This window comes from Ochotona curzoniae, unplaced genomic scaffold (genome assembly GCF_017591425.1).
Source record: "Ochotona curzoniae isolate NIBS_2020 unplaced genomic scaffold, NIBS_Ocur_1.0 contig_2404, whole genome shotgun sequence".
Classification (NCBI taxonomy): domain Eukaryota; kingdom Metazoa; phylum Chordata; class Mammalia; order Lagomorpha; family Ochotonidae; genus Ochotona; species Ochotona curzoniae.
The window spans coordinates 13,159,947-13,186,831 of record NW_024465451.1 but is presented as its reverse complement, the minus strand read 5'-3'; the positions used below and the strand labels follow the sequence as shown (position 1 = coordinate 13,186,831).

The 26,885-nt window shown below is 57.5% G+C and overlaps 3 protein-coding genes across 11 annotated transcripts in view; 1 reads left to right on the top strand and 2 right to left on the bottom strand.

The window, feature by feature from the left end:
* The window catches only part of SLC6A9 (solute carrier family 6 member 9), a 34,269-nt gene extending 17,760 nt beyond the window's left edge, over positions 1–16,509 (top strand). For 7 of the 9 annotated variants that reach the window (XM_040974368.1, XM_040974364.1, XM_040974365.1 and 4 more), the window contains 11 exons: positions 301–432; positions 1,107–1,377; positions 8,925–9,057; positions 9,250–9,384; positions 9,497–9,600; positions 9,954–10,191; positions 10,277–10,411; positions 10,515–10,614; positions 10,692–10,792; positions 14,959–15,129; positions 15,255–16,509. In XM_040974368.1, the coding sequence (XP_040830302.1) occupies positions 301–432; positions 1,107–1,377; positions 8,925–9,057; positions 9,250–9,384; positions 9,497–9,600; positions 9,954–10,191; positions 10,277–10,411; positions 10,515–10,614; positions 10,692–10,792; positions 14,959–15,129; positions 15,255–15,449 (1,715 nt within the window). In that variant the 3' untranslated portion in view covers positions 15,450–16,509. Of the gene's footprint in view, positions 1–300; positions 433–1,020; positions 1,378–8,924; positions 9,058–9,249; positions 9,385–9,496; positions 9,601–9,953; positions 10,192–10,276; positions 10,412–10,514; positions 10,615–10,691; positions 10,793–14,958; positions 15,130–15,254 lie in introns of all 9 variants that reach the window. The other 2 variants (XM_040974363.1, XM_040974369.1) reach the window with 2 other exon arrangements.
* A 76-nt stretch (positions 16,510–16,585) lies between these two features.
* On the bottom strand, positions 16,586–19,877 carry CCDC24 (coiled-coil domain containing 24). Its single transcript, XM_040974047.1, has 11 exons — positions 19,752–19,877; positions 19,383–19,558; positions 19,208–19,310; positions 18,334–18,353; positions 18,234–18,299; positions 17,761–17,815; positions 17,287–17,356; positions 17,131–17,209; positions 17,011–17,071; positions 16,785–16,962; positions 16,586–16,596 (listed from the first exon to the last, which is right to left on the bottom strand). Exons 1-11 carry the CDS (start codon positions 19,875–19,877, stop codon positions 16,586–16,588), a joined length of 945 nt encoding a protein of 314 aa, XP_040829981.1.
* Positions 19,878–20,528: 651 nt separating this feature from the next.
* B4GALT2 (beta-1,4-galactosyltransferase 2) overlaps positions 20,529–26,885 on the bottom strand; it is a 34,544-nt gene continuing 28,187 nt past the window's right edge. The window contains exons 6-9 of the mRNA XM_040974359.1: positions 24,261–24,451; positions 23,966–24,088; positions 23,747–23,851; positions 20,529–21,311 (exon numbers count right to left, since the gene is read on the bottom strand). Coding sequence (XP_040830293.1) covers positions 21,161–21,311; positions 23,747–23,851; positions 23,966–24,088; positions 24,261–24,451 — 570 coding nt within the window. The 3' untranslated portion in view covers positions 20,529–21,160. The remainder of the gene's footprint in view (positions 21,312–23,746; positions 23,852–23,965; positions 24,089–24,260; positions 24,452–26,885) is intronic.

Here is a 26,885-nt window from a genome sequence, read left to right as displayed (position 1 = left end):
CTGTGCTTCAGCTCCCCACCATATGGCTTAAGATGATGAAGTTGTTGGTTTATCCATCCAGTCCCACCCAGACCTACCAGCCCTGGGGGCCTGGGGTCTACTGGAAGCAGATTTCCTGAGCCCCTCCATCAAATTCAAAGACCACTGGGCAGAACTTGTGTCTCAGACCCAGGCTCCTACTTGAAGCCTGGCACTCCTCCTCGGGTCCCCCCAAATTGGGAAGGTCTTCCAGTGGGGTTCTGAACATAAAGCCGGTGGGGGGGGGTGTCACTCCTGAGCTGCCCTCTTGCTGCCCGCCAGGCGCCTTCATGCTCCCCTATTTCGTCATGCTGATATTCTGCGGGATCCCTCTCTTCTTCATGGAGCTCTCCTTTGGCCAGTTTGCAAGCCAGGGCTGCCTCGGAGTCTGGAGGATCAGTCCCATGTTCAAAGGTGAGGCCTGGGTGGGGCGCCCATGCACCCATTCACACACACTCAGCCCTGTGGGTGTTGTGATGCTCACCCATCTGTGCAAACACCACCCCCCCATGGAGCCCCAGTACTGACCCTAGCTCCACAGCCGCGGCCATGGCCGTGGACACCTGCTGGGATTCATGTTTATTCGGCCTCCACGCTCCCTTCCTACCATGTGTCCCCAGCTTGCCCCTGCCGAATTCCTGACCTGTCCCTCCTACAGCCTTCCATCAAAGCCTGCCCTCTTGTGCTGGGTGTTGAGGTGCTACAGGTTAAGCCGCTGCTCAGGGCACTTGCATCTCATGGTGCAGCATCCATCTGGGCCCCAGCTCCTCCACTTCCAATCCAGCTCCCTACTAACATGTCTGAAGATGGCCCAAATCCCAGGGGGAGGCCTGACATCCATGTGGGAAACCCACATGTTATTCTTGGCTTCTGGCCTCAGCTCTGGCTGCTGTGGGCATTCAGAGAAGGAGCCAGCAGATGGGAAATTGCTCCCTCTGTTTCTGTAATTCTGCCCTTCAAACAAATGCATCTTATGAAAAGGAATGCCTTCCCCTGGCCCAGAGACACCCTTGACCTCAGCTCTCACCATGGGATGAGTGAAGATCCCCCCACCGCCGTCCCCCCCCATGCACTGACTGCCCCCGCAGGCGTGGGCTACGGCATGATGGTGGTGTCCACCTACATCGGCATCTACTACAACGTGGTCATCTGCATCGCTTTCTACTACTTCTTCTCCTCCATGACACACGTGCTGCCCTGGGCCTATTGTAACAACCCCTGGAACACGCCTGACTGTGCCAGCGTGCTGGATGCCACCAACCTCACCAACGGCTCTCGGCCCGTCGCCCTGCCCAGTAACCTTTCCCGTCTGCTCAATCAGACCCTGCAGAGGACCAGCCCCAGTGAGGAGTACTGGAGGTGAGGGACCCACCTCGGGAACCACGGCAGGTGGGAGGGTCGGGCAGAAAGTCCTGGTGAAAGGAGCAGAGAGGGGGGTGCCCGAAATCCAGCCAGGCCACAAGGGGAGTGGGGAAAGTGAAAACAGAGTGAGCTAATGCCCCGGGGCCCACAGGGCAGGGGCTGCTGGTGAGGCTAAGGAGATGCTACTATAATCATGGGCAGAGGGGGTAACAGGTGTTGGGGTGAGGAAGCTCCCAGGCTGTGACACAGACAGCCTCAGAGGGGACCCCTATCTTTACAGAGAAGGCAGGAGAAGCAGGCTGTGGGACACAGAAGTTTCCCGAGCCCAAGGTGCTGTGGCCAAGAACACTGTGCAGAGGTGGCAAAGATCCTGGGGTCCAGGGAAGTGTCCCTGGGCAGGCTGGGACTGGGGATGCTTAGGAAGTTTGTCCCTGCTGCTGGGCAAAGGAACCAGGAGCCAGAGCAATATCTGGTTCAGTCACTCCATATTGCTGGCACTAGCTGCTATAACAGGCCCTGTGTGCCCATGGCCAACCAGAACCCCGGCCCTGAGGGGCTCACAGAGCAGAGGGAGATGCAGCAAGTGCCTTAGCACATCATGGATCAGGGTGAGGATGCGACACCAGAATTACAGGGAGAGAGAGAGAGAGAGAGAGAAAGGTCTTCCATCTGCTGGTTCAGTCCCTAAATGGCTGCAACAGCCCTGGCTGGGTCAGGCCAAAGCCAGGAGTCAGGAGCTTCATCTGATTTCCCATGGGGGTACAGGAGTCCAAGCATCTGAGTTATCTTCTGCTGCTTTCCCAGGGCGTTAGCAGGGAGCTGGATGGAAAGTGAAGCAGCCAGGTCTTACAACAGCCCCATGTAGGATTCTGTACTGCACGTGACAAGTTAATTCACTGAGCCCCAGCGGCAGCTCCCACTGGTTCATTCTAAAGGGGATGCTGGGGAGGGGAGCGGCCAGGGCTTCTCAGTAGGGTGGGAGGGAGAGGGCGAGGAGAGCACAGACAGGTGAGCAGAGGCTGGGGGAGGCGAACCCGATGGAATTGCTAGGGAGGCAGGCAAGACCCGGGGCTAGAACACAGGAGGGGCCAGCAGGCACCATTTTGCCCAGGGCCTCTGGTATCAGGGTAAGCATTTGCAGCTTCCTCCACTGTGTGATCGACAGGGCCCTGGGGTACTGCTCATACCCAAAAGACTCAGCTTTCTGGAGCCAGGGGGACAGAGCCACTGCCTCCCAGTGAAGGGCAGGCGGCCCCTGGACAGGCTGCTCCTTGAGCACCCACTAGGTCCAGGATGGTCCTCAGAAGGGAGAGAGAATAGGGGCTGAGCCACCACCCCACATACCGTGCTCTCCTAGGACTCCTGTCCACTGCGGGGAAGTAACCAGGGAACTGCCCACCGTGTTGCCCTTTGTTCAAAGACCAAGGTGTGCTAGACAGCTCAAGCTCAGCTGGAGATGAGGGAGCTTCCTAGAAACTCCTCAGGGTTCAAGTCTCACCCACCCACTCCCAGATGTTCCAGTGGTGCTCAACGGGGGAGGCAGCTGCCGTTTTGGCCTGGGATTTCCCGGCCTATGGGGCCACTCAGGGCAAAATCCAGTCGGTTTCTCCAGTGGATTCAGGGGAACACCTTTCAAGTACATCTGGCTGGGAGTCCCACTGGGCAGCCAATTGAGCTGGGCTCTCCAGCAGGGACTGGAGCCAAGCTGGCTCGCCAGCCCTGCCCAGGGAGGACACCTGCCCGGCAGGATGGCTCGCTGCTTCCCCCTGCTGGGCAGCCTGAGAAATGACTCTTAAGAGAGCTGCCCAGATTAGCTTCAGCCGAGGCAGGTGGGTTGGGAGCCTGCCTCCTTCGCCTTCCCCCAATTCATCAGCACCTGCTATGTCTCAGTAGCTGCCATCATCCCTGTTTCCAGAAGCAGGGACTGACGCCCAGAGACTGGGGAGCTGGCAGCCTTGCATGCCCAGCACCCTCCCGGCTTGCTGTCACTTACTGCCAGGCAAATGGTCTCGTACTCCCATGGCCCTTTGCAAACCTGCACAATGTCACCGAGCCCCACAGCAGGTCTGCTAGGTAGTTGTTCATGTGCTATTTTCTAACAAAGTTTTCTTTATTTATTTGAAAGTAAAGAGTTACAGAGAGAGAAGAGGGAGGAGAGACAGAATGCACGTGCTATTTTAAGATCACTGGTTCACGAACGAGGGAAGCAAGCCCAAAGAAAGATGAGGAGAGTCTGCAAAAGCGAGAGCAGCTCTGGGGACAGATTGCTGAGCCCACCACATCTGCCCCTCACCCAGCTTCTCACCCCGCATCCCATCCTCCTCCCCCAGCCCCTCCCCCAACGCTGGTGGTGACCAGGCTTCCCCACCGGCACAGTGCTTGTACTGGGACTCAGATCTCAGCTGTCCCCCTATGCCCCTGGCTTCATGGGGGCTCTGCAGTCACACAGGCCTCTCTTGGACCTTGCCTTTGCCCCTGACCGGGCCGTGTGGCAGCCCGTCTCTCACTGAGTGGGGATGCAGACATCACGGGAGCAGTGGCTGTGCTCCGGCACTGTCACTGACGCTGCTGGAGATGCACGAGGCCCCATCTGCTGGAGGAAATGGGATAGATATGCAGAAACGCAAAGTTCGGCAAGGTGCTGCACTGTGGCACACGGACCTAGGCCATGTGCTGCCGATCAGTGCCACTTGATTCCCACGCCAGGTGCTCTGTTCTGTTCTCTTTAAGACTTTTTTTTAAACATTTGAAAACCAGATTTACAGAGAGAAAGGAGACACAGGAGCTGAGCCTATCTGAAGGCAGAAGCCAGGAGTCTCTTTCCGGTCTCCCACGTGGGTGCACGGTCCCACGTGGGAAGTGGAACAATCAGGGCCTGGCATGATGGCTCAATGGCTAAGTCCTTACCTTAGCATTAGTATCCCATATGGGTGCCAGTTCGTGTTACAGCTGCTCCACTTCCCATCCAGCTTCCTGCTTGTGGCCTGGGAAAGTAATAGAGGATGACTCAAAGCCTTGGGACCCTAAACCCACATGGGAAACCCAAAAGAAGCTCCTGGCATCAGATCACCTCAGCTCCGGCTGTTGTGCCCACTCAGAGAGTGAAACAGTGGGTGGAATATCCTTCTCTCTTAAATCTGATCTGCCTTTTAAATTTAAATAAATAAATATTTAAAGGAAAACAAAGTGAAGCAGGTGGAACATGAACCAGAATCCGTATGAGCAGCACAGGACGGTCCACGTGCTTGGATACTTGCTGCCCAGGTGGGAGACCCAGATGGAGCTCCTGGCCTAGCCCAGTCTTACGGCTATTAGGAAAGTAAAATAGCAGATAAGCAACACCCCCCCCCCCACCTTCTCTTTCTCTCTCTCTCCCCTTTGTCAGTTCGCCTTTCAAATAAATATTTCCTTTATTTCCTTAAAAGACAAAAAAAACAAAAACAACAACAACAAAAACATTAGAGGAATGTTGTTATGGCATGGTGGGTTAAGACTCTGTCAGCATTCCAGCTGTTCCACTTCCCGTTCATTTCCCTACCAATGAGCCTGGGAAGGCAGTAGAGGGTGGCCCTAGTGCTTGGAGCCCTGTGCTTACGTGGGAGACCCAAAGGAGGTTCTTGGCTCCTCCTGGCTTCTGACCAGCCCAGCCCTCACCTTTGCAGGCATTCAGGGAGTGAACCAGCAATGCAGGATCTCTGGATTGCTCTATGTATAACTCTGCCTTGCAAAGGCATATATAAATAAATCTTTACATTTAGGAACTAAATCTAGGATTCAGGAACTCCAACCTGGTCTCCCACAGGAGTGGCAGGGGTCCAAGCACTTGAGCTTTTCTCTGCTGCCTTACCCAGCAGGGACCTGGATTGAAAGGAGAACAGCCAGGCCCGGCACAGTAGCCTAGTGGCTAAAGTCCTTGCCTTGCATTCACCAGGATCCAATATGGGCGCCGGTTCTAATCCTGGCAGTTCCACTTCCCATCCAGCTCCCTGCTTGTGGCCTGGGAAAACAGTCAAGGATGGCCCAAAGCCTTGGGACCCTGCACCCGTGTGGGATACCTGAAAGACACTACTGGCTCTTGGCTTCAGATCAGCTCAGCTCCTGCCCTTGTGGTCACTTGGGGAGTGAATCAACGGATGGAAGATCTTCCTCTCTGTATATCTGACTTTGCAATAAAAATAAATAAATCTTAGAAAGAAGGCTGAACAGCTGTGTAGGGTGCTGGTGTTATAAGCAACAGCTTACCCTGCTGTGCCACAAAACCAGCCCTAATAAGTAAATTTTTATTTGCTTTTTTAAAGATTTTATTTATTTTACTGGAAGGTCAGATTTACAGAAAGGAGAGATAAAGAGGAAAGTTCCGTCCACTGATTCACTCCCCAAGTGGCTGCAACAGCTAGAGCTGAGCCAATCCAAAGCCAAGAGCCAGGAGCTTCTTCCAGGTCTTCCACGCTGGTGCAGGTCCCAAGGCTCTGGGCCATCCTCGACTGCTTTCCCAGGCCATAAGCAGTGAGCTGGATGGGAAGTGGAGCTGCCAGGATTAGAACCAGCACGCATATGGGATCCCAACGAATGCAAGATGAGAACTTTAGTCACTAGGCTATCATGCCAGACCCATAAATAAATTTTTAAAAAACAAAAGAATTCCAGAGAGGTCATATACCAAAGGCCAATTCATAAATATGCTGAGTTCCAAAAGTTCTTAGGTTAATCGTTTGATCGCAAAAGCACATGGTCCAAACCCAAAACAAGACCACACACACACAAAAAAAAGAAAAAAAAAAAAACTAAATATGGTGCCATAAAAATATAGCTAGACTGTAGGCCTTGGTTCCCAGGCCAGGCTGCCGAGCTCTTCCACCCTCCTGCCCCGGGTCGTGAGGCTGATCTCCAACAAAAGCGCGGGCACTGTCAAGGGGCATGCATGAGGAAACGAGGTTGAAAACCCCTAAAATGAGAATGGTTTCTCTCAATGCTGATGTCTGAGGTTAAGGACCTTCAAGCAGGGGCAGTGGGGGCCCCTGTCTGTTCTGAGGGACCGAGTTTCCCACGCACTGCGAGTGGGACAGTATGCCTCTGACACCTGAACTTCCCTGCCACCTTTGCTGGTTTGTTGCCCCCTACACAAGAGAGCCTGCAGTGTGGGTAGCTAGGTATGTGGGTGTCTGTGATGGGGGTTGGAGGAGGGGGTTCTGATGGCGCCCCCTGCTGGCCCCGATGTGTAGGGCAGTCTGGGGGAGAGGGGGAGTGAGCCACCCTGGGGTGTATGGCCAGCCGCGCTGGGCGAGCTGCGGACTGACCTGTCACAGAGCGTCACCCAGGTGGCCTTGAGGCTTGAGGACAGAGATGGGAAGAGGCGGAACAGAGAGAGCTCCACCTGTGACAAACAGCAACAGTTCCTAGCTGGAAGGGGACAAAAAAGAAAGGAGCCTGTGTGTCACTGACACGCATCCTCCACTGGCTGTCGTTATCTCCGGGCTACAGCTGGGGAAACTGAGGCTCCAGGCTTTGCTTTCTAAGCTTATCACTTCCAGTCTGGGCTCCTGCACCAACCAAACTGTCTTTCCTCCAGGCTCTCCCTTTTGACTCTCCATGCACCTGACACAGCATTCATTCTGTCAGTATTCACTGCCTGCTTGTCTGTGCCAGGCACCAGAGGATACAGTGGTGACCAGAATAGACCAAACCTCCTGGCCCCATAGAGGGCAGGTGAAGGCGTGGCACAGTGGGAGGACAGGCAGGCAGCAAGGTGAGCAGTGTGGCCCGTGGCAGGCCTGTAGCTTAAAGCAGTGGAGCCAAAGAAGGCCCCATTGGAGAAGACGTGGAGGAAGCAAGGATGAGGGAGAGCAGGCGGATAAGCCAGCTGTGGAATGGGTAGTGCCTGGTGCAAAATCACCATGCAGAGCCCTGGTGGAACACATCTGGAATCCCCATGTGGTCTGGGGTGGGCACTTAGCCTAGTGGTTAGGACGCCTGCAGCCCACCTTGGAGTCCCTGGGTTCCAGACTGGACTGCAGCTTCTGACGCCAGCTTCCCTTACAATGCAGCTCCCCCGGGGAGGCAGTGGTGATGTGGGAGACAAGATTGAATTCCTGGCTCCTGGCTGCACGTCCTGAGCCAGCCCCTTGCAAGCGTTTTGAGAGTGAAGCAGCAAGCGGAGGATACTCTGTGTGGGGACGCGTGCATATGTTTAAGGGCATATATGGGACTGCCAGTCAAAAAAAGAAAGAAAAAAAGGATTACAAGACAGCATTGGCAGCACAGTAAGCCAGGCATGGCCTTGTGTGCCTCGTGGCTCACACGCACGTAAGCATGTGGCTGTTCGGGGAAGACCCCTCCACACAGGAGCAGCACACGCGTAAGGAGCAGCGGGAGGCCAGTGGCACAGTGAGTAAGCAGCAGCTAGGAGGAGAGGAGCTCTGAGAGATGGCTGGGCAGGGATCACAGGAGCCCTGAAACTGCTGGGAGGCCTTGCCCATGGTGAGAGATGGGAGCCAGAGAAGCACAGTGAGACCCCAGACCACTCTTACAAAACCCCTGCCAAGAGCTCCAGCCACAAAGGAAGCGGGAGAGGAAAGCGAGGGAGAACTCTGCTCCAGCTAATGCTGTACGCTGCATACATGTATTGAAACATCATGCTGCACTCCATAAGCAGGTGCTAATATTTAAGAAGATGAAAATGCTGATTTAGCTGGTGCGTCATCAGCCACTGGATATGTACGGGATGACCACACTATACCCCACAGACAGACGGTGAAGACCAAGTACAAAGTCCTCAGAGGCTTCTGTCGCCCTCAGAATAAAAGACTGCTCAGCCTTCGCAGTGTCTCTATCTGGTCCCCACCAATCCCTTGCCTGACCTCCTCTCTTCCCCTTCCATCCAGCCTCACTGGGCTACCCAAGGAGGGATCCACCTTGGGCTGGACTCTTCCCTGGCCCCCTGCCCTGCTGCATTCCGTTCACCTGACCTTTGCCGTACCTTGCCCTCTGTCCGTGAACTTTAGCCAAACCCTCGCCTTCTCTCCATGCCTCTCCCCATTCCAGGATACACCCCTCCTGGTGCCTGCACCTTGCACTGGGCTCTGCCCTGACCCTCCCACCCACACTTGCTTGTTGTTTTCCTTGGTCTTGTCCAAGGAAGGCCTCTTGAAGGTTCGGGTGCACCTGCAGAGTCCCCAGCCTCTAGCTTGGCGTGCAAATGTTCAGTGGGTTAGAAGTACAGTTGGTGTGGCACAGGGAGCCAGCAAGACCCCTACAAGGGAAGAATTCCCTACTCTCTAGTCGTTCCTTGCCCTCTGCTACCTTCTCCACCTCTTCCAATCATAGATGGCTTCCTGGAAGAGGAGGCTGCTGCTAGTCTGGCAAGGATGCATTCCCAAGAGCAGAAAGCAAAGTTCTAGCCCAGGCCAGGAGGGCTGCAGAGAGTTCTCTGTCCCCAGGGAGATGGGGCTGCTACGAGACTGGTCCAGGAGTCTCCTGGGATGTGGCCTCCAGGGACAGGTCCTTGTCGCTGGGCTGGCCATCAATGGCAGGTTCTCCCGTCCCAGGCTCTATGTGCTGAAGCTGTCGGATGACATTGGGAACTTTGGAGAGATCCGGCTGCCCCTCCTCGGCTGTCTTGGTGTCTCCTGGGTGGTGGTCTTCCTCTGCCTCATCCGTGGGGTCAAGTCTTCAGGCAAAGCGAGTATCCCTTCCCCCACCCCACCCCCAGTGGGCTCTGTGCCCATCTAGGAAGGTCCTGCTTCCCCTCCCTGGGTTGTTGGGTGGCCAAGGAGGGGGTGATGAAAAGAAGAGGCATCAGAAGACAGAGGCGATGAGGCCAGGGAGGTGGTACCCTGGGAAAAAGGGTCCATGGAGCCCATGTGTCCTCAGGTGGTATACTTCACGGCCACCTTCCCCTATGTGGTCCTCACCATCCTGTTTGTCCGCGGAGTGACCCTGGAGGGAGCCTTCACAGGCATCAAGTACTACCTGACCCCCCAGTGGGACAAGATCCTAGAAGCCAAGGTGGGATGTGGAGGGGGTGGCGAGGGTGGGGCAGGGCGGGAGGGAAGAGCCTGTCTGTGACCTTAGCCCCTCTCTGCAACCCCCACCTTCCTCTCGCCCTCCCTGCCTGCAGGTGTGGGGCGACGCCGCCTCCCAAATCTTCTACTCGCTGGGCTGCGCATGGGGCGGCCTCATCACCATGGCATCCTACAATAAGTTCCACAACAACTGCTACCGGTGAGGGCCCCAGCCTGCCAGCCACCAGACCCACTGGACTCCGGTACAGCCTCCTGGCCCAACAGACCCTCCTCTTCTGCGCTTGGCCTTGCAGTCCTGGGCATGCTGGGTCTGCATGCAGCCATGGGTACATGGGCAGGGCAGAGCTGACTGGAGAGAGAAGAGGGGTGAGAACAATAATGTCTCAGGGTTCCCTGGGGCGTGCAAGTGTCTCAGGACCCTCACAGAGGCCCGAGAAGACCAGAGAAGGAACTGGGGCAGCCCAGTTCTTAGAACTTCCCAGCCTCCATGTCTGCAGGTAGGGAGAGGGGAGCCAGTTCAGCATCCCAAACTTTGGTTTTCCTGCTCTCCAGGGACAGCGTTATCATCAGCATCACTAACTGCGCCACCAGCATCTATGCCGGCTTTGTCATTTTCTCCATCCTTGGCTTTATGGCCAAGCACCTGGGTGTGGACGTGTCCCGCGTGGCCGACCACGGCCCTGGCCTGGCCTTTGTGGCTTACCCTGAGGCCCTGACTCTGCTGCCCATCTCCCCGCTATGGTCCCTGCTCTTCTTCTTCATGCTCATTCTGCTGGGACTGGGCACTCAGGTACGAGGTGCAGGCTGAGGGGCAGCGTGCGGGAGAGGGCAGGGCCAGAGGTCAAGGTCCGGATCTGACAGCCAGCTGCCCGTAGTTTTGCCTGTTGGAGACGCTGGTCACGGCCATAGTGGACGAGGTGGGGAATGAGTGGATTCTGCAGAAGAAGACCTATGTGACCCTGGGTGTGGCTGTGGCTGGCTTCCTGCTGGGGATCCCCCTCACCAGCCAGGTAAGAGGGAAGGGCCAGGCTGGGCAGCCTAGGGCACGTACAGGGTGGGCAGCAGGCAGGGTGCCTGGCTGCGGGCACCAGCTCAGCTCCCCCTGCCCCACAGGCAGGAATCTATTGGCTGCTGCTGATGGACAATTACGCAGCCAGCTTCTCCCTGGTGATCATCTCCTGCATCATGTGCATCTGCGTCATGTACATCTATGGTGAGTGCCCAGGCTCCCGTGGCTGGCCCCAGGTCCTGTCCCGGCCTGCTGGGCCTGCTGACTCCCGTTCTGTCCAGGGCACCGCAACTACTTCCAGGACATCCAGATGATGCTGGGCTTCCCACCGCCTCTCTTCTTCCAGATCTGCTGGCGTTTTGTCTCTCCAGCCATCATCTTCGTAAGTGGTCCCTCTGACCCCACTATCCCACCACCACGTCTCTCGGGCTGTGTGCCCCCTTAGGGAAGTCACCCAGCCAGTTTTTGGGAATGAGGAGGCCAGACACAGCCTGGCAGTTGTGTGACCCTCAGAGTCCTGGGCCCTGACTGCAGACATTGGCCAGGCCCGGGGTGGAAGCTGCTGGCAGCACCTCTAGGGAGTCAGAGCTTCCTTGAGGCATCTCCAACCTGTGTCAGCCCATATCGTACTGCCTGTCCTGTCTCCAGGCCCTCCCAGGGAAGACATGTCATGAACTTGCACGTGTGGTTTGAGTGCTGGGGTGAGACAGCCCCATGACCCACAGGTGCAGGTGGTAAGAGGCAGGTGCCAGCTCCTTACTGGGGCAACATCACAACCCTGCAGGCAGTGAGGATGATGGGGGGACTGAATCCAGCTGGAGCTGAATTAAGGAAAGAAATCCGCTCTAGCAATGGTGAAAGATTTTGGCCTCATCTTTTTTTTTTTTTTCTTGTAGCCTTTATGTATTAACTTGTGTGGCACAAGTCGCTGAGGTATCACTGTCCCCATTTTACAGATGAGGAAACTGAGGCTAAGTCATTGAGCCACACAGTTCATAGCAGTAGAACCCTAGTGCAGAGCGGGCACTGCAGGCCAGCTGGGGTGGCACTGGGATCTCCCACTCCATGCTGTGGCAAGGGGACAGGCAGGGGATGGGGGCAGAGTGTATCTCTGTCCGGGTGTGAGTAGGGCCCCCTGAGGGATAGCCAGGGTAGTGTGCAGTCTCCCTTCAGTCAGGTTCCCCCTCCCCATGTGCAGGGCATGCCTCACTGGGGTCCACGCTCGTGTTTCTGCAGGAGCAAGCCCTGCAGGACTGAGGCCTACAGCACACGGGCATGGGGCAGTGTCTCCCCAGTCTGGCCCAGAGCACAAGTTCTGAAACATGGTTAGGCAGTCGGTGAGGACGAGCACCTCTGCCAAGTATTTGGCCCTCTGGGCTGGACCCCAGGCTTGCGGAGGGGGTCTCAGCCTCCACAGCCACAGAGGGGAGAATGGTGGTCAGAATGGACACAGACCTGGGGCACCTGCGAGGGCGGGAGGCTGGAGAGAACATGAGGAGGGTTTGCAGAGTCAGCCTTGGCTTCCATCTGATGTCCCCATGAGGTCAGGCAACATGGGCAGGGCCCTGTCTGTGCCCAGGAAGCCAGGCAGGGCTACCTGCAGAGGAGTGCTCCAGGCCCTGTGCACACATCTGTTTCTGTGCTGTACTGTGGTTGGTTTAAGGTATTTTATTTATTGGAAAGGCAGCAGGGCCAACACGGAGATGCTGTAGGTTGTCACTACCAGCCAGGTTGGCATACCATATGTCTGCCAGTTCATGTCCCAGATGCTCTGCTTCTGATCCAGCTCCCTGCTGATATGCTAGGAAAGCAGCTAAAGATGACCCAAGTGCTTGGGCCTGTGATCCTGTATAGGATACCTGGATGAAGCTCCTGGCTCCTAGCCTCAGCCTGGCCTAGCCCCCAGCCTTTGCCATCATTTAGGGAGTGAACCAGCAGGTGGACAGACTCTCTCAAGATCTGTCTCTTCCTCTTTGTAAGTCATGCTGCCTTTCGAATAAATATATTTTTTAAAATGCAGAATTCTCCCACAAGGGTGGCAGGGTCCTAAGCACATGGGCCATCTCTGCTGATTTCCCAGACACATTAACAGGAAGCTGGATCTGAAATGGAGCAGCCAGGATTCAATAATTGCTGTGCGTGTGATGCCAGTGTTGAAAGCAGTGGCTTAGCCCTCCTCAACACTGCACCAGGCCCTGTCTCTTGACTTCTTCATGTTCCTGCAAAGCTATTTTTTCTTAAAGATTTATTTATCTATTGGAAAGTCAGATATACAGAGAGGAGGAAAGACAGAGAGGAAGATCTTCCATCCGTTGATTCACTCCCCAAGTGAGCGCAACAGCCGATGCTATGCCGATCCGAAGCCAGGATCCAAGAACTTCTTCTGGGTCTCCCACACAGGTGCAGGGTCCCAAGGCTTTGGGCCATCCTCGACTGCTTTCCCAGGCCACAGGCAGGGAGCTGGATGGGAAGTGGAGCTGCCGGGATTAGAACCGGCACCCATACGGGATCCCGGCACGTTCAAGGCAAGGACTTAAGCTGCTAGGCCACACCGCCGAGCCCGCAAAGCTATTTTTTTTTTAAAGATTCATTTTTATTGGAAAGTCAGATATACATAGAGGAGGAGAGACAGGAAGATCTTCCGTCCGATGATTCACTCCCCAAGTGAGTGCAACGGCCGGTACTACACCAAACCGAAACCAGGATCCAGGAACTTCTTCCAGGTCTCCCACACAAGTGCAGAGTCCAAGGCTTTGGGCTGTCTTCAACTGCTTTCCCAGGCCACAAGCAGGGAAGTGGAGCTGCCAGGATTAGAACTGGTGCCCATATGGGATCCTGGCATGTTCAAGGCGAGGACTTCAGCTGCTAGGCCACGCCGCTGGGCCCCTGCAAAGCTCTTTTAAACAAACTCCATCCTTGTTTCAGCTTAACCAAGGGCTTTGCCCACATGTGGATCATGGTCTAGCTCTACTCAGAAAGCTTGTCATGAAGCTCCCATTATAGACAGCACTCCAGGAGTGGACCCCAATTATATGTGGGCCTGTCTTCTAGAATTTGCCCATAAGCAAGGCTGGAGGATGGGTAGCAAGGTGGCACAGTGGTATGGTGGGCTAATCCTCCACCCTGTGGTGCCAGCATGCCATATGGGTGCTGATTCGTGTTCCGGCTGCTTCACTTATGATCCAGCTTCTTGCTTATGGCCTGGGAAAGCAGCAGAAATGGGCTAATGCCTTGGGACCCTGAACCCATGTGGGAGACCAGAAGAGATTCCTGGCTTCAGATCAGCTCAGCTCTAGCTGTTGCAGCCACTTGGGGAATGAACCAGTGGATGGAAGACCTCTCACCGTATCTTTAAAAGATTTTTTTTCTCTCTACAAAATTTGCCTTTCAAATAAGAATAAACAAACATTAAGAAAAAAAAAGAAGAAAAGAAAAAGAAGGCCAGAGGACACACAGCTAAATGCTCCATAGTGGGTGCCAGGCCCAGCTGGCAAGTGAAGGTGCACACTTAGGGCCCGCCGGGAGGCCCCTGACCCGCTTCCCAGCCTCTGCCTCCCATGGCCTTTTTTTGTTGTTGCAGATTATATTTATGTATGTGTGTTAATTTATTTTCATGTACTTGGAAAGCAGAGAAACAGAAAGGAAGAGACAGACAGCAGAAAGAAAACTCTCTCATCGATGGCTTTACTCCCCAAATGCCCACCACAGCCAGGGCTGGGGCCAGGCTGAAGCCAGGAGTCCAGAATTCCATCTAGGTCTCCCACGTGGGTAACAGGGGTCCAGGCACATGGGCCAGTGTCTGCTGCCTTTCCAGGCACAATAGGAAGGATCTGGAATTGGAAGAGGAACAGCCAGGACTCTCCCATAAGGGATGGGAGTGGTCCAAGATGGGGCATAACCCCGAGGTGCTACAGCCCCCTACCGACTGCAGGCCTGCTGTCCCATCTCACTCTGCCTACAGCTTGGTCACTAACCACTACCCTTTGAGGCCTCCCCAGACAGAAGGCCACAGTCTGCAGCCACAGGCAGGCAGGGCCTTCTCTGTGGCCTCGCCATTCAAATTGTTTCAGGTCAGCAAAGGAGACCAAACCAGGCAGTGTGCTGGGCACTGCAGCCCAAGTTGCTAGGATCCTAGGAGCCACCTCATCCATGGGGAACAGCAAAGAAAGAGACTGTAGGCAGAGTATGGGGGATGCCAGAGGGCGCCCAGGGCAGCTTAGCAGGTGGTGGCCGTGGCACACGGAGGTGTGACAGAGGAAGATACAGGGAAAAATAAACAGAAAGAAGGAAGTACTGTAGCTGAGACCAAGGTGGGTGTGATGGGGGGTTCACTGGGATCACGTCCCAAGGGGAAAGCCAAAAGGCCAGGGACAGTAGGCAGTAGGCCGTCAGGAGTCGTACCTGCTGCCAGTGCCACCTGCTCCTGCAGGTGCCTCTGCCCTGCTCTAAATGCTGCTTGCTAGGGTGAGGAGAGGAAGGAGTACAAATAGGGGGGAAGGCCTGGGCCCTGGGAGGAGCCTCCTGCCGACTCCTCCACTTCCTTTGCAGTTCATTCTCATCTTCACGGTGATCCAGTACCAGCCGATCAAATACAACCACTACCAGTATCCAGGCTGGGCCGTGGCCGTTGGCTTTCTCATGGCTCTGTCCTCAGTCATCTGCATCCCGCTCTATGCCCTGTTCAAGCTCTGCCGCACGGATGGGGATAGCCTCGTCCAGGTGAGGGTTGGGAGAGGAGTGGGGGACTGCTGGGCAGCTGCTTGGAACAGGTAGGGTGGCTGGATGGGGAGGCCAGGGCTCCCATCTGACCTCCTGGCTTGCCCTGCCCCTCACATCCCATGCAGCGTCTGAAAAATGCCACAAAGCCAAGCAGAGACTGGGGCCCCGCCCTCCCGGAGCACCGGACTGGGCGCTATGCCCCCACCATCACCCCCTCTCCTGAAGATGGGTTTGAGGTCCAGCCGCTGCACCCGGACAAGGCCCAGATCCCCATGGTGGGCAGTAACGGCTCCAGCCGCCTCCAGGACTCCCGGATATGAGCACAGATGCCGGGGTTGGAGGGGGTAGACCCACTCCTACCCCATGTTCCCAACTACAGGGATGGGGAAAAACTGTGGACAGGTGTCACCACCTGCCCCCTGCCACACCCTGGCCAGGACGGCTGCCGTCACCTTGGCCACCACTGATAGTGTGGTCATTCGTGCTCGTGTCCCCAGTGTTTACACGTCCTTTGGATGCCAAGATGGCAGCTTGGGGGAGGGGTGAGGGGAGGGTTACCAGGGGGTGGGGGGAAAGGGGCCAAGCACTTTGGAGGGGTCCTTGGGCCAGGTCCCCAGAGGCCTGCCAGGCTTCATGGAGCCTCTGATGCCCCCTCGCTCTGCTCTGAGCTGAGGTCTGGGAGAGGGGAGGCCACTTGCCCCCTTTCCTTGGGTCTCCAGCCTTGTGACCAGTGTTCCCACCCTTCGAGCCTCTGCCCAGGCTGCAGGGGATAGGTGAGGGGCCATGGGCCATCCAGTGCCCCTTGGTGGTTGGCCCAGCTCCATATGTCTGTGTTGATTATTTTTGTAAACATTGTCTGACCTGTGGTTGCAGGCCCCTGCCTTGAGCCGTGTCTTCCAGGCCTGCTTGCACCTCACTCGGCTGCTCTGGGCCCTCGGCCATGCACTCCAGGCCTGGCTGTCAGGCCCAGCCAGCAGAGGCCAAGGGGCCCCACAGCCTGCCCAAAGCACTTGTTCCAGGGGGCATGGCTGGGGGCTACTCAGCAGGAGGCTGGTGCCCAGGGACCCTGGGGAAGGGGACCCTGCACAGCCCCTTACCCTCCCCACTCCCCCAGGCTGAAGGCCCCGTCCTCCCTGGCGTGCTGCCCTCGTTCATGTGCCAAATGGCCCCAGCCCATGTGCCCCCAGCCCTTTCTGGAGCCAGACTTCCTTCTCCTGAGCCCCACGGTGTCCGTCTGTCCGTCCTCCAGGCCCTCTGTGCAATGACACCTGCCTCTAATCCTCTGTAGCAATAACGGTGCCCTGCCCCCACCCCACCCCCGCCGTCTGTGCACCACTAGGAGTTTCAAGTCCATAGGTTTTAATGAAATTTCTATTCCTGTCCTGGGCTACTGTGATGTTTTGTCTGGGCATCCCTGGGATACAGGAGTCAGGACTGAGATGGGATCTCTTGTCTGCTAGGCCTCGGCTGTGGCCCAAGAGGAGAAGGATCAAAACATGGATCTCCCTGCCCTGAGGGCCCAGACACGACAAGAACATGGTGGGGAGGGGGCAAGGGCCAGCCTCGGGGGGTTCCTCCCAGATGCATCCGGGCATTGGGAAGGGGTGGCTGTGGTGGTAGTGCACAGGTCAATTCTGGCCCAAGCTGGAGCCTGCTCTGCAGCTGGCCCTCAGGCTGAGGCCTGGGGTGCCACACTGGACATTGGCATGGCGGCTGGCTGCTGCCGGGGGCTGTACTGGAGCTTTCGACCCCAGCGGCAGAGGGCAGCCTGGCCCCGGGGCCGCGGGCAGTGCTCCAAAGGTGGTACAGGCAGGTGGCACTGGAGAGGCCCAGCTTGAGCTTCAGTGGTCCCACAAGGGAGGCGAGGGTAAGGCCTGAGGCACCGGCTGGAGGGGTCCGGGGCTGGCTGCCTGGGTAGGTGGGGGAGTTACCGCCAGGGCCATCAGCCTGACCCTGCAGCCCACCCCCTGCCCAACCTGTGAGCTACCTGCCTGGCTTTACCTGTGGCTGGCAGAGAAAGGGGAAGGCTGAAGAGAGAGCTGCAGCTCCCGCACCATGGCTGCCTTCTGTTCTTTCAGCTCTAAGGAAGAAAAAGAGCCAAGGTCCAGGGCTTGCCTCTCCCAAGGGCTGGGGGCTCTGGGCCTGCCAGGGTCTCACCTGTCAGGGTGGGCTCCAGGGCTGCCTCAGGTGGTTGGCAGGCCCTGGTGAACTCCTCTTCTAGACAGCGCTGCCAAGAGAGCACGGTCAGGGCCTGGCCTGAGAGCTGCAGGGTCGGGGAGGAGAGGAGTACAGGGACCCGTACCCTGCAGCAGCACCCTCAGCCCAACCTCGTGGGGGCAGTCCCCAGGCAGAACACCAGAAGTGCCCAACTCTGAGAGGCGGTGGTTGGGCACAGGCCAGACTTGGCCCAAGGAAGGAAGGAAGGAGGCAAAAAACCCTGTGGGCAAATCCCACAGATCAAGCTAAACTAGCTAGCCAAACACGGAAGGGCTCCACCAGAACACGGGATTCTCCCACTCACAAGCGTGCACAGGTGGGAACCGGTCACCAGCCCCACCCTGGCGAGAAGTCCACAAACACGTTCACACTCAGCAGAGCAGCCCTGCAGAGAGGCCTGGGGTAACGGCTCACCTGCAGCATGGTGATCTCCTCCTGCAAGGTGTTACACTCCTCCTCCAGAAGGCCCCTGGGAGCCGAAGATCATCAGGGCCTGAACCAGCAGAGCCCAGCCCATGCCCTGCCACCAGCCTTCCCAGGGGCCCACACGACTCCCTGGGAGCTCACAGTGCCCTTTGCCACCTGCACCAATCTCCTGCCCTGCCTTACTCATACCCAGCACCCATCCTGGCAAGCACCATCCTCCTCCCCGCCCAGGCCTACGACCTTCCTGCCCGCATCCTCCCTCACAGCATGACCATGACCCTGCTTAAACCCGCCCACACAGCATCAGGACAAGCCCCCATACCGGCACACTGGCCTGAGCTTGGCAGCAGGCTGCCCATACCCACTGCTCAGCCTCCCACACCTGCATCTCCTTCCCATTCACAGTCCCAGCACCCCCCAAGTCCATCACCTACATACTCTCGGGTGCCCAAAGGCCTCACCGCAGGTGTGCAGCGACCTGGTCAATGTCAGCCACGTTCAGTTGGTCCTTGATGACACTGAGGTCCCTGCTGCTGGCAGATGAAGTCCCCACTTCTTGACCTGTGCCGTGCCCCTCCTCCCTGCCCCCCAGACCTTAGGACACCAACGCTACGTCTCCTAAACAAGTTTATGTCTTTCTTCCCAAGGCTTCCTACCAGTGTGGAGCAGGACTCTGGGTTTGTGAAGACCTTCCACCAGCCCTCACTGTGCATGACCTTAGGCAAATGCATATCCTGTCTTCTCTAAAAACATTTATTCAAAAGGCAGAGAGTGACTTCAGAAACAGGGGCGGGAGGATGGAATTTTCTGCCCACTGGTTCACCTTCCAAATGACTATGCCAGCTAGGTTTGGGCCAGGAGGAAGCCAAGCGCTCCATCCTGGTCACCCACAGGAGTGCCAGGAACCACTGGTTTCCTGGGAGCTTTAGTAGAAAGCTGAATTGGCAATGGAACAGCTGGGACTCAAACTGGCACTCCAATACGGGATGCTGGTGTTGCTGGCAGCAACTTAACTCACTGCGCTACGACTCCAGCCCTGACGCGTCCTTTCTGAGCCTTCAGGTCTCTCGTTTGCAAAAACAGGGACATGGCCCAACCTAGGGCCGTGGAAGGACTGGGCTAAGAAATCACAGCTGTCAGTTCATCTTACACCGTCTTGTCTCGTAAATCCCACTGTGGCTCCCTGCCTATGCTTCCCTGCCTCTCCAGCCCAGCCTGGTACCATTCTCAGGTGCAGCATGAACCTGACATGTTTTACAAAGCTCTCCTCTCTCACTTCCTGCTCTCCAGAGTCACTTTCTCTAGGAAGACTGACCTGCCCCATCCACCCCCGCCCCCAGGTTGGGCAACCCAGTGGCACCCACCAGCTGGCTGGACCCTTTGTCGACAAGGACCAATCCCTCCTCTCACTGCCATCTTACCTGCTGTCATCGACTCTGAACTGGAACGACCCCTGGTCGGACAGAGCACACCTGGGCTCCTCCAAGGCAAAGCGCAGGACTCGGGGACTATACTGGACCCACGCCTGGGCCTGGTCCCTGCAGGAGGCGAATGTGAAGGAAGCCACAGCAGGGGGAGCCCACCTGCCTTCTGGGGGAAGAGGCTCCCACCTGCCCTCGCAGATGGCCTTGTGGCGAAGACCCTGGAGCAGCTGCCGGAGTTCCTGACGCACCAGTTCCCTTAGGTGGGGCGGCGGCGCCAAAAGTGAGGCAGGGTCAGAGAAGGGGCGGGAGCCGGGGGCATGGGAGGCACGAGCCTCCTGGCACAGAGCGCACAGCGTCGCTACCTGCAAGGAGAGCTGGGATGCCTGGCACTGGGGAGCAAGGTGAGGAGAGCACGGGGCTGGGACAACGAGGGCCAGGGGGCGAAGCCAGACCGGGCACAGGGGGGTCATGGGGTGTGCTGGAGAAGAAGAAATAATCCCACCCTCCACCCCGCTGCGGTGCAGGCCTGGGGCGTGGACCACTCGCACTCCCCACCTCTGCCCGCAGCTCCAGGCTCAGGTCCACCACCGCCTCCCCTAGAACCCTCTTCACTTCGAGCCGCTCCGGGGGCGGAATGTGCTCCTCCACCAGCTCCCACAGCGACACAAAGTCCCGGGACATGACCCGCCCGTGGCACAGTCACCGCTCACACCTGCGAGACAGCAGGTTCGGATGCAGGATTTCAACAGGAGCCACCAGTCCCCGGGGCAGGCACTGCCTACAGTGCACAGGCCCGGCTCCTGCTTGGCCACGCAAGGAAATTACGCCGCCCAGAACCCCTTCTTCACCGGCTCTGCCTCTTCTGCTTGGCTTCTGGTGGACTCAGGAGGCCAAGACTCCCAGCCACGACCCCAGCAGCCGCCCGTGGGAAGCGAGGCCTCAGCCCAGCCTCTTGGCTGTGGCCGTCACCCGGGAAACCACGCCGCGGCCCCAGGCACCGCCCCCCCCCCAAGCCTGGCAGAATCCGCGGGTGGGCGGGGCTTGCGGGTGTGGTAGACGTAGAAAAATCCTGGGTGGATAAACTGCCCCTAACACCAGTGAGTTCTACTGAATGCAGGGAGAGGAAGGGCGGCCCTTGCCAGAGCAACAGGCAGGCCAGGGCCCCACCACAGCTCGCCTCGCATGACTCAAAGACCTAGCTGCTCCCGGTCCCTGCAAAGACAAAGGGGGCTGCTCCATTCACCTTTTTTTTTTTTTTACTAAAGCACCCACACAAGGTTCTGTGCAATGTACAAACACGAGCCAGCCCTGGGGCCACTGCCTCTTCTCTGAGCTGGGGAGGCGAGAACCAGGTAGAGGGATCCAAGCCCTGCTCGTCCCCCCATGCAAAGACCAGCCCCAAAACTTAGGCAGCAACACAGCACCCCCTTTTGCCCCCTCCTGGGCTGCTCCTCGGCAGGGCGGGGGGCACACCAAATCTTGCCCCCTACAATATTGAGTGAAAAAGGTTTCCCCTCCCCTGGGAGCACAGGGGGGACACTCCCCAGGTCTGAGGATCCCCTCCCCCTGGAAGAGACGCTGCCCTCTAGTCACACACCTCCCACCCTTCCAGGCCCTAGGGGACTCAAGGGGGGAAACTGAGGCACAGAGAGGTGAAGTGACCTAGCCCAGGCCACTCCGCGAGGCAGTGCAGGGGCTGGCCCGACCCTGACAGTGAGTGGGGGCTGGGCTGGGCTGGAGGGGGTGTAGGAATAGGGGCAGGAAGGAGGGGCCTGCCCAGACCGGATGCACCCGAGTGGGTTCTGAAATTTCCAGGTGCCACCGCGGGACCTATTGAGGCTCCTCGGAAAGCAGAGCCCCCAGTCTCAGTCCTGGGGGGAATAACCCGCAGAACGGCTGCTGGCCAGGTTGGGGTCAGTTCACTGGCAGGCACCCCTTGGCACCAAGAGCCTCTTGTCCATGAGTCAGCCCCGGGGGGGCCACGCTGGGGGCCGCCCAATGTCCACTGTGATGTTGGTGAAGAGTGGCTGCCGGGACACCTCCAGCACCTGGTACCGCACCGACCCGATGCCGTCCCGCTTCATGGTCAGCTTCGTATTCTGGATCTTGGTGAACCTAATGGGGATGCAGATGGGGTCACATCAGGGCTAGCCACTGACTCCAAGAGGGATTCGAGGGGCCCAGCTCAGGCCATCTCAGCTGCCTCAGGGGTAACCTGCCAGGAGCCCTGGGGTGGGCTTGCATTTGCCAGGCTGCTTAAAACAGCCAAACAGATCTCTCTGTTCAGGCCTTCCCTCCATGCCCAAGACCTGCAGGCACGTCGAAGGTCATGTGCCCTAGGTCAGACAAGCCATCTTCTCAGTCCCCATTCTGCAGCTACTCTGTCACCATCTATTTTGTGAGTGCTCCCTGTATGCCAGCCAGTGACCTGACAGTACCAGGGGCATGGCCATGAACAGGCAGGGTAACGTCCTTTCCTGACAGCAAACCTGCCTCACAGAGGGCGGGGGGAAAGTGATTAAGGGACACAAAGACCCCTGGAGGCACTCAGGGTCTCAGGGTACAGGGTGTCTGCTGCAGAAGCGTGGTGTATGTGTGTGTGCGTGTGTGTGCATGTGTGTGTGTGGGTGACACGGAGCTGCAAGTGAGGGACACAGGACATTCCAGGCAGAGGTCAGGGCACCTGCAGATCCTACACTGGCAGGAAGATTTTGCAAGGCTGTGTGGTTAGAGCAAAGCAAAACATGGAATTAACATGGAGGTTCACGCCAGTGTGGGCAGCGCTCCAGAAGTTAGGGTTAGCGCAGAGCTTGTTCTGGGAAGGAGATGACGCCAAGGGATTAACTCAGCTGGCACATGCATGTATGTGGGAGTTGGGGGAGCGGGGGAAGACACAGGGTGTGCACAGGACCCAGCAGAGGCCACCACGGGAGTCCAGGCAAGACCAGAGGCTAGACCAGTGTCAGGGTAATGGGGAAGATGGATGGGCTCACATGTTTTGGGAGACAATGATGGTGTGACATGTAGGAAAAGAGACAGAAGCGTGCAAAACTCCTAGGCTGAAGGGAGCAGCGACCAGGCTGACAGAACTGCCATCCAGAGTTCCTTAAGCCACAACTGCTGGCGAGTCTTGTCTTGCCCACACCCAAGGCAGGCATTACTAATTGATGATGGCACTCAGGCAAGCTATTCCAGCAACAGGAGCAAGGTTCCCGGCATGGGCCTACAGAGCTCCCCTCCTCCCCGTGGGCTCAGTGCGCGCACACACACACACACACACCACCACCACCACCACACACTGGCCTAGGACTGAGCCCTCTCCTTCTGATGCCCTGCAGCCTCTGTGTTCCCCATCTGCCACCCCTCCTTCCCTGCTAACTATGCTTTGTATCTGAATTTCCCTTCTCTCAGATCTTCTGGACCCCCTGGGGCCCCTCTGGGACCCCTGCATCCCCTGGGTCTCCCCCACCGGGACCATTCTGCTCAACACCACCTCCATGCTTACACCATTCAGAGAACCCTGTTCTCCCAATGGGGGAGCACAGCAACCTCCCAGGGCCTCACCCCAGCCTGCCTCCTTGGGCTCCATTAAGTCCTTCCCACCCAGTGCACTTCCTCTCCTGCACCACCTGGAAGCTAGGCCAGATCTTCACCTTCCTGCAGCTCCAAGAGTGAACCTTTTGAATACAGATCTCACCCTGCTCCTCCTTGTGTAAGGCCCTCCCACGACTCCCTAGTACCTCCAGAACAAGATGGATACTGGTACTTAAGACGCCCTAGCACTCAGCATGGCCCCCTTCAGTGATCCTAGAACCACACAGCTGGAGGCACTCAGTGTGCATCTGGCATGTACAATGCAGCCCAGATGCTTACAGGCAAGGCTCCACACTTCATTCTTATCCTGGTGAACATAACAATACTGTGCCCAAAGAGCATGGAACGAACGTCTGGTTGAGTGGGCAACTTTTTGAAGCCCCTGCCCCAGTGTGGTGCCGTCCCAGGGGCAACAGCATGAAGTCCAGGGAGCCCTTGTCTACCCACACAGGTCCCTTAGTCCTACTCCTGGCCAGGCCCGACATCCAATGTGGTGACCTTGTGGAAGACAGAGCCGCCAGCTCTGACTGTCTCAGTGAGGCTGGGTTACATGTCTACTCCCTGCCCCTCCCTGCAGGGACCTCCTCTGCCAAAGCCCCCAGGAGCTGTGCCCAATACCCATTGTTTCTATCCTACCAGCTCTGGCAGGGCCAGTAAAAACAGAGGTCCCCAAAAGTATACGAGTGAGGAAGGCCAGGGAATGCAAGCTGCTCAGTGATTCTGAATTCAAGAAACCAGATTGGGGTGACAGAGATGTGGGGCTCGAGCTGGGAAATAGGGCACAGAGATCAGGAGATGTCTCCAGGAGTCTGGGTCCTTGGGCCCACCTCTGGGAACCAATGGCACTAGGAGGTAACCTTGGAGACTAGGGCACCAGGGACTAGGTGCACAGGACTGTCCTCTGGGGACTGTGAGGTAGATGAGGGGCACCTGGGATCAGGGGTGCTAGCAGTCACCTCTGAGGGTTGGGCTCGTTATGCTTGTCCCGGTCGTGCTTGATCATGCGGTAGCGGCCTATGCGGATGTCCGGGCGTGAGATCTTCATCCCAGTCAGGGAGATCCTGAGGACAGAGACAAATGGCCTGGGGAAGGTGTCAGGAAGGGCAGGGAGCCCCACTGAGTCAGCACTGCGCCCTTCACTCACCCAGCCTAAGCCCCACGCAGCGCCCACTCACCTGTTGAAGATGTCGTCATCCTCACCACCCCAGCCCCAGTACTCGTTGGGAAAGCCATTGATTCTCAGAAACTGGGCTTTACTCAGGCCTGACACGCCTCCAAAGTAGCCGGCATAGGGCAGCCTATGGCATGGGAGGGCAGGTATCAGTAAGGGTCCCAAAGGGAGTTGAGTAGGAAGGACCAGAGATGGGACCAGGGAGGAGAAGGAGGTGGGCAGTGGGAGAACCGAGGATCAAGGACCCAGCAGGGCACTGGGACCGGGCAGTCTGGCTCTGGCTGAGGAGATGGTCTCACCGGAAGCCAAACTTGTCCATGGCAATGGCGAAGTGGCGGGGCTGGTCACCACAGCGGTACAGGTTGCGGTCGTCCATGGGCACCAGGTCCACGTCACTAAAGATGAAGCAGTCGTAGGCAGCGTCCTCCTTCAGCGCCTCCAGGAAGCCCACATTGAGCAGCTTGGCCCGGTTGAAGGTGTCCTCGCCGTGCTGGGGATGGAGGTGGGGGACAGGTCAGCTGTGGGCCTGGGACCAGCCAGCACGAGTCATCTCACCAGTCCCTAGACCTCCCTGCCCCTTCCCTCAGGTGTGGCTCCTCCAGACTCCCAGGATCAAGACCAGCTTCCCACACTGGCTCTGCCCTTCAAAGGCCCTTCAGGACTTGGCTGCAGTCTCCGCTGGCCCCTGGCCTGGGGTCGTCAGGTGCAGTCACAAAGCCTTGCTCCACTGCAACAGAAGAGGCTGGGCTGCTTCCTGCCTACTCACCTGGGATCCAGCAGCTCCCCTCTTGCCCTGCAATGCCTTCCCTCTGCCTTTCAGCCATGCTTCCGGACAGGCTCCCTTGACCAAGCCACCTGGCCCTGGTACAATTAGTCATTCTCTCCTGTGGGCTTCGTGTAGGCTCATGGCTGCTCACACTGTTATTTAGAGCTCTTGCCTCATTCACTCATTCATCAAACATGCCCCCATGGCCCTCGCCTTTGTGTCAGTGGGGATTCCAGAGATGAGCAGCCCCGTTCTCTGTCCCTGCTGAGCACACGGTCACGAAGTGAGCTAAACAATGAGTGCCCCACATGGCCGGTGCCTGAGAGGCAGAAGCCATGGGGGACAGAGCCACCAAGCCTCAGGCCCTCTGGCCCCTCAAGCTCACTTCAAGCCACATCCGACCCCACCCCCCCTAACCCTGGGCAGCCTCTGAGACCAGGACAGGCCTGGGTTAGATCCGCTCAAATGACAAGCAGGGAGCCTAGAGGCAGCAAGCCTACAGTTCCCTGGGATATGTGGCTGTACTCGCAGGTGTACCAAACAGAACAGGTACAGGAATAGGGGCAGGCAGGGACTGATCCTGGTCCCAATCCACACCATCCAACCTGCAGCCAGCCTGGAGGGGCGAGTGGACCCTTGAGCAGCATTGGCTAGCCAGAGCCTGATGGGGCAAGAAAAGCTGACCCTTCCTATTCCCCCTCCCTCTCCTGCAGCCCCTCTTGACCCTGCCCATGGAGGGAGTGGGGCCCCTTGCCCCAGGCTCCTCACAACCTTCCCAGCACAGGCCCTAGGGCTCTTCAGGCCAAGCTTAGCTCTCTGCCCCCATGGCCCTCCCTCTGTGTCCCCTTCCCCTGCCCCCACCATACACACACAGAGGAAGAGGAAGGCTCCCACCAGCCACCACCCCACCTGTGCCTTCCCTTGCCAGCAGAGACTTTTCCAGAGTTGTCTCCGATCAGTTATTTCCATTTTGTCAAATCTAATTCCTTTTCCAACCCACTGCAATCTGCTGCCGCCCCCACCATGCCCCCGAAATGGCTCTTGCTGGGCCCACCTTGTTGCTAAATCCACTGGACGTTTCTTGGGCCACATCCCCCCGCCTTGCCCGCCCACAATTCTCGCGCAGCTGCCATGCGTCCCCTGCCCACCATGGCCATCACCACCAATGGCTGGGCCTCTGGGACGCCCGCCACATCTCTTCCTCCGACCCTGCCAGCCTACTCGGCCTCTGCAGCCTGGCTCTCTCTCTCCTAAAGTCCTGTGCTTCCTGGCACCGTGGGATGTGGCTGGGATCACCTGCCCAGCAGCACCCGAGGTCTTTCCCTCTGCATGCAGGCCTCCCTGCTGGGTGTTCTGCCTACACTTTCTGCAGGTGTCCAAACTCCTCAGGTATGAGTCCTCACTAGAGGGTCAAATCCTGTGTTCCCATAAGAACACCCACGGGCGTGGCCCCCGTGGCCAGGACAGACTTGGGTACCCTAAATGTTGCTCCCCTCACTTTCCAGTGTTCACGTCTGCCACTTACCCTCATGGCCCCTACCCATACTCACACACCCCTTCCTAACCAGATCCCCCTCCCCTGCATCCCCCACATGTGAACAGAGCAATCTTTCTAGCCAGAGGTGCCCACTACCTGCAGCCTGGAACCCAACTGCTTAACATACATCCCAAGAAAGACCTTTCTCAATGTGCTGCCTCCCCACTGGCACAGCCTCCCTTTGCACCTGGCCTGTATGTTGGACCCCACATCTCACCAATGGTTCCCAAACACACAGGCCCAGCTCTCTCACCCAGGGTTCCCCAGGTCCCTCACTACAATGTTTGCCTCTGCCACTTCCTCAACGACTGGACCAGGCCACTCGGTGCTCCCATAGCCCAAGCTGTGCTGGCAGACTCTATGGGACCTATGGTCAAACGCAAGAGTCCCCTGTGGGCGGCAACTGCCTGCTCAGATTCTGCCTAGGACCCAGTGAGCGAATGGCCCCAGCCAGGCCCACAGCTGGGCTTCTTAGAAGCTGGGTTGAGTCCCAGGCCTCCACTGTGGCTGCTAAGTGTCTCTAGAGAGCGCCACCCAGTCAGCATCGCCCAGGATTCCACCGCCAGAGCCCTGGGCTGGTCCAGGCAGGCAGAGGGGTTTGCCCCTTTGAAGGCTACACAC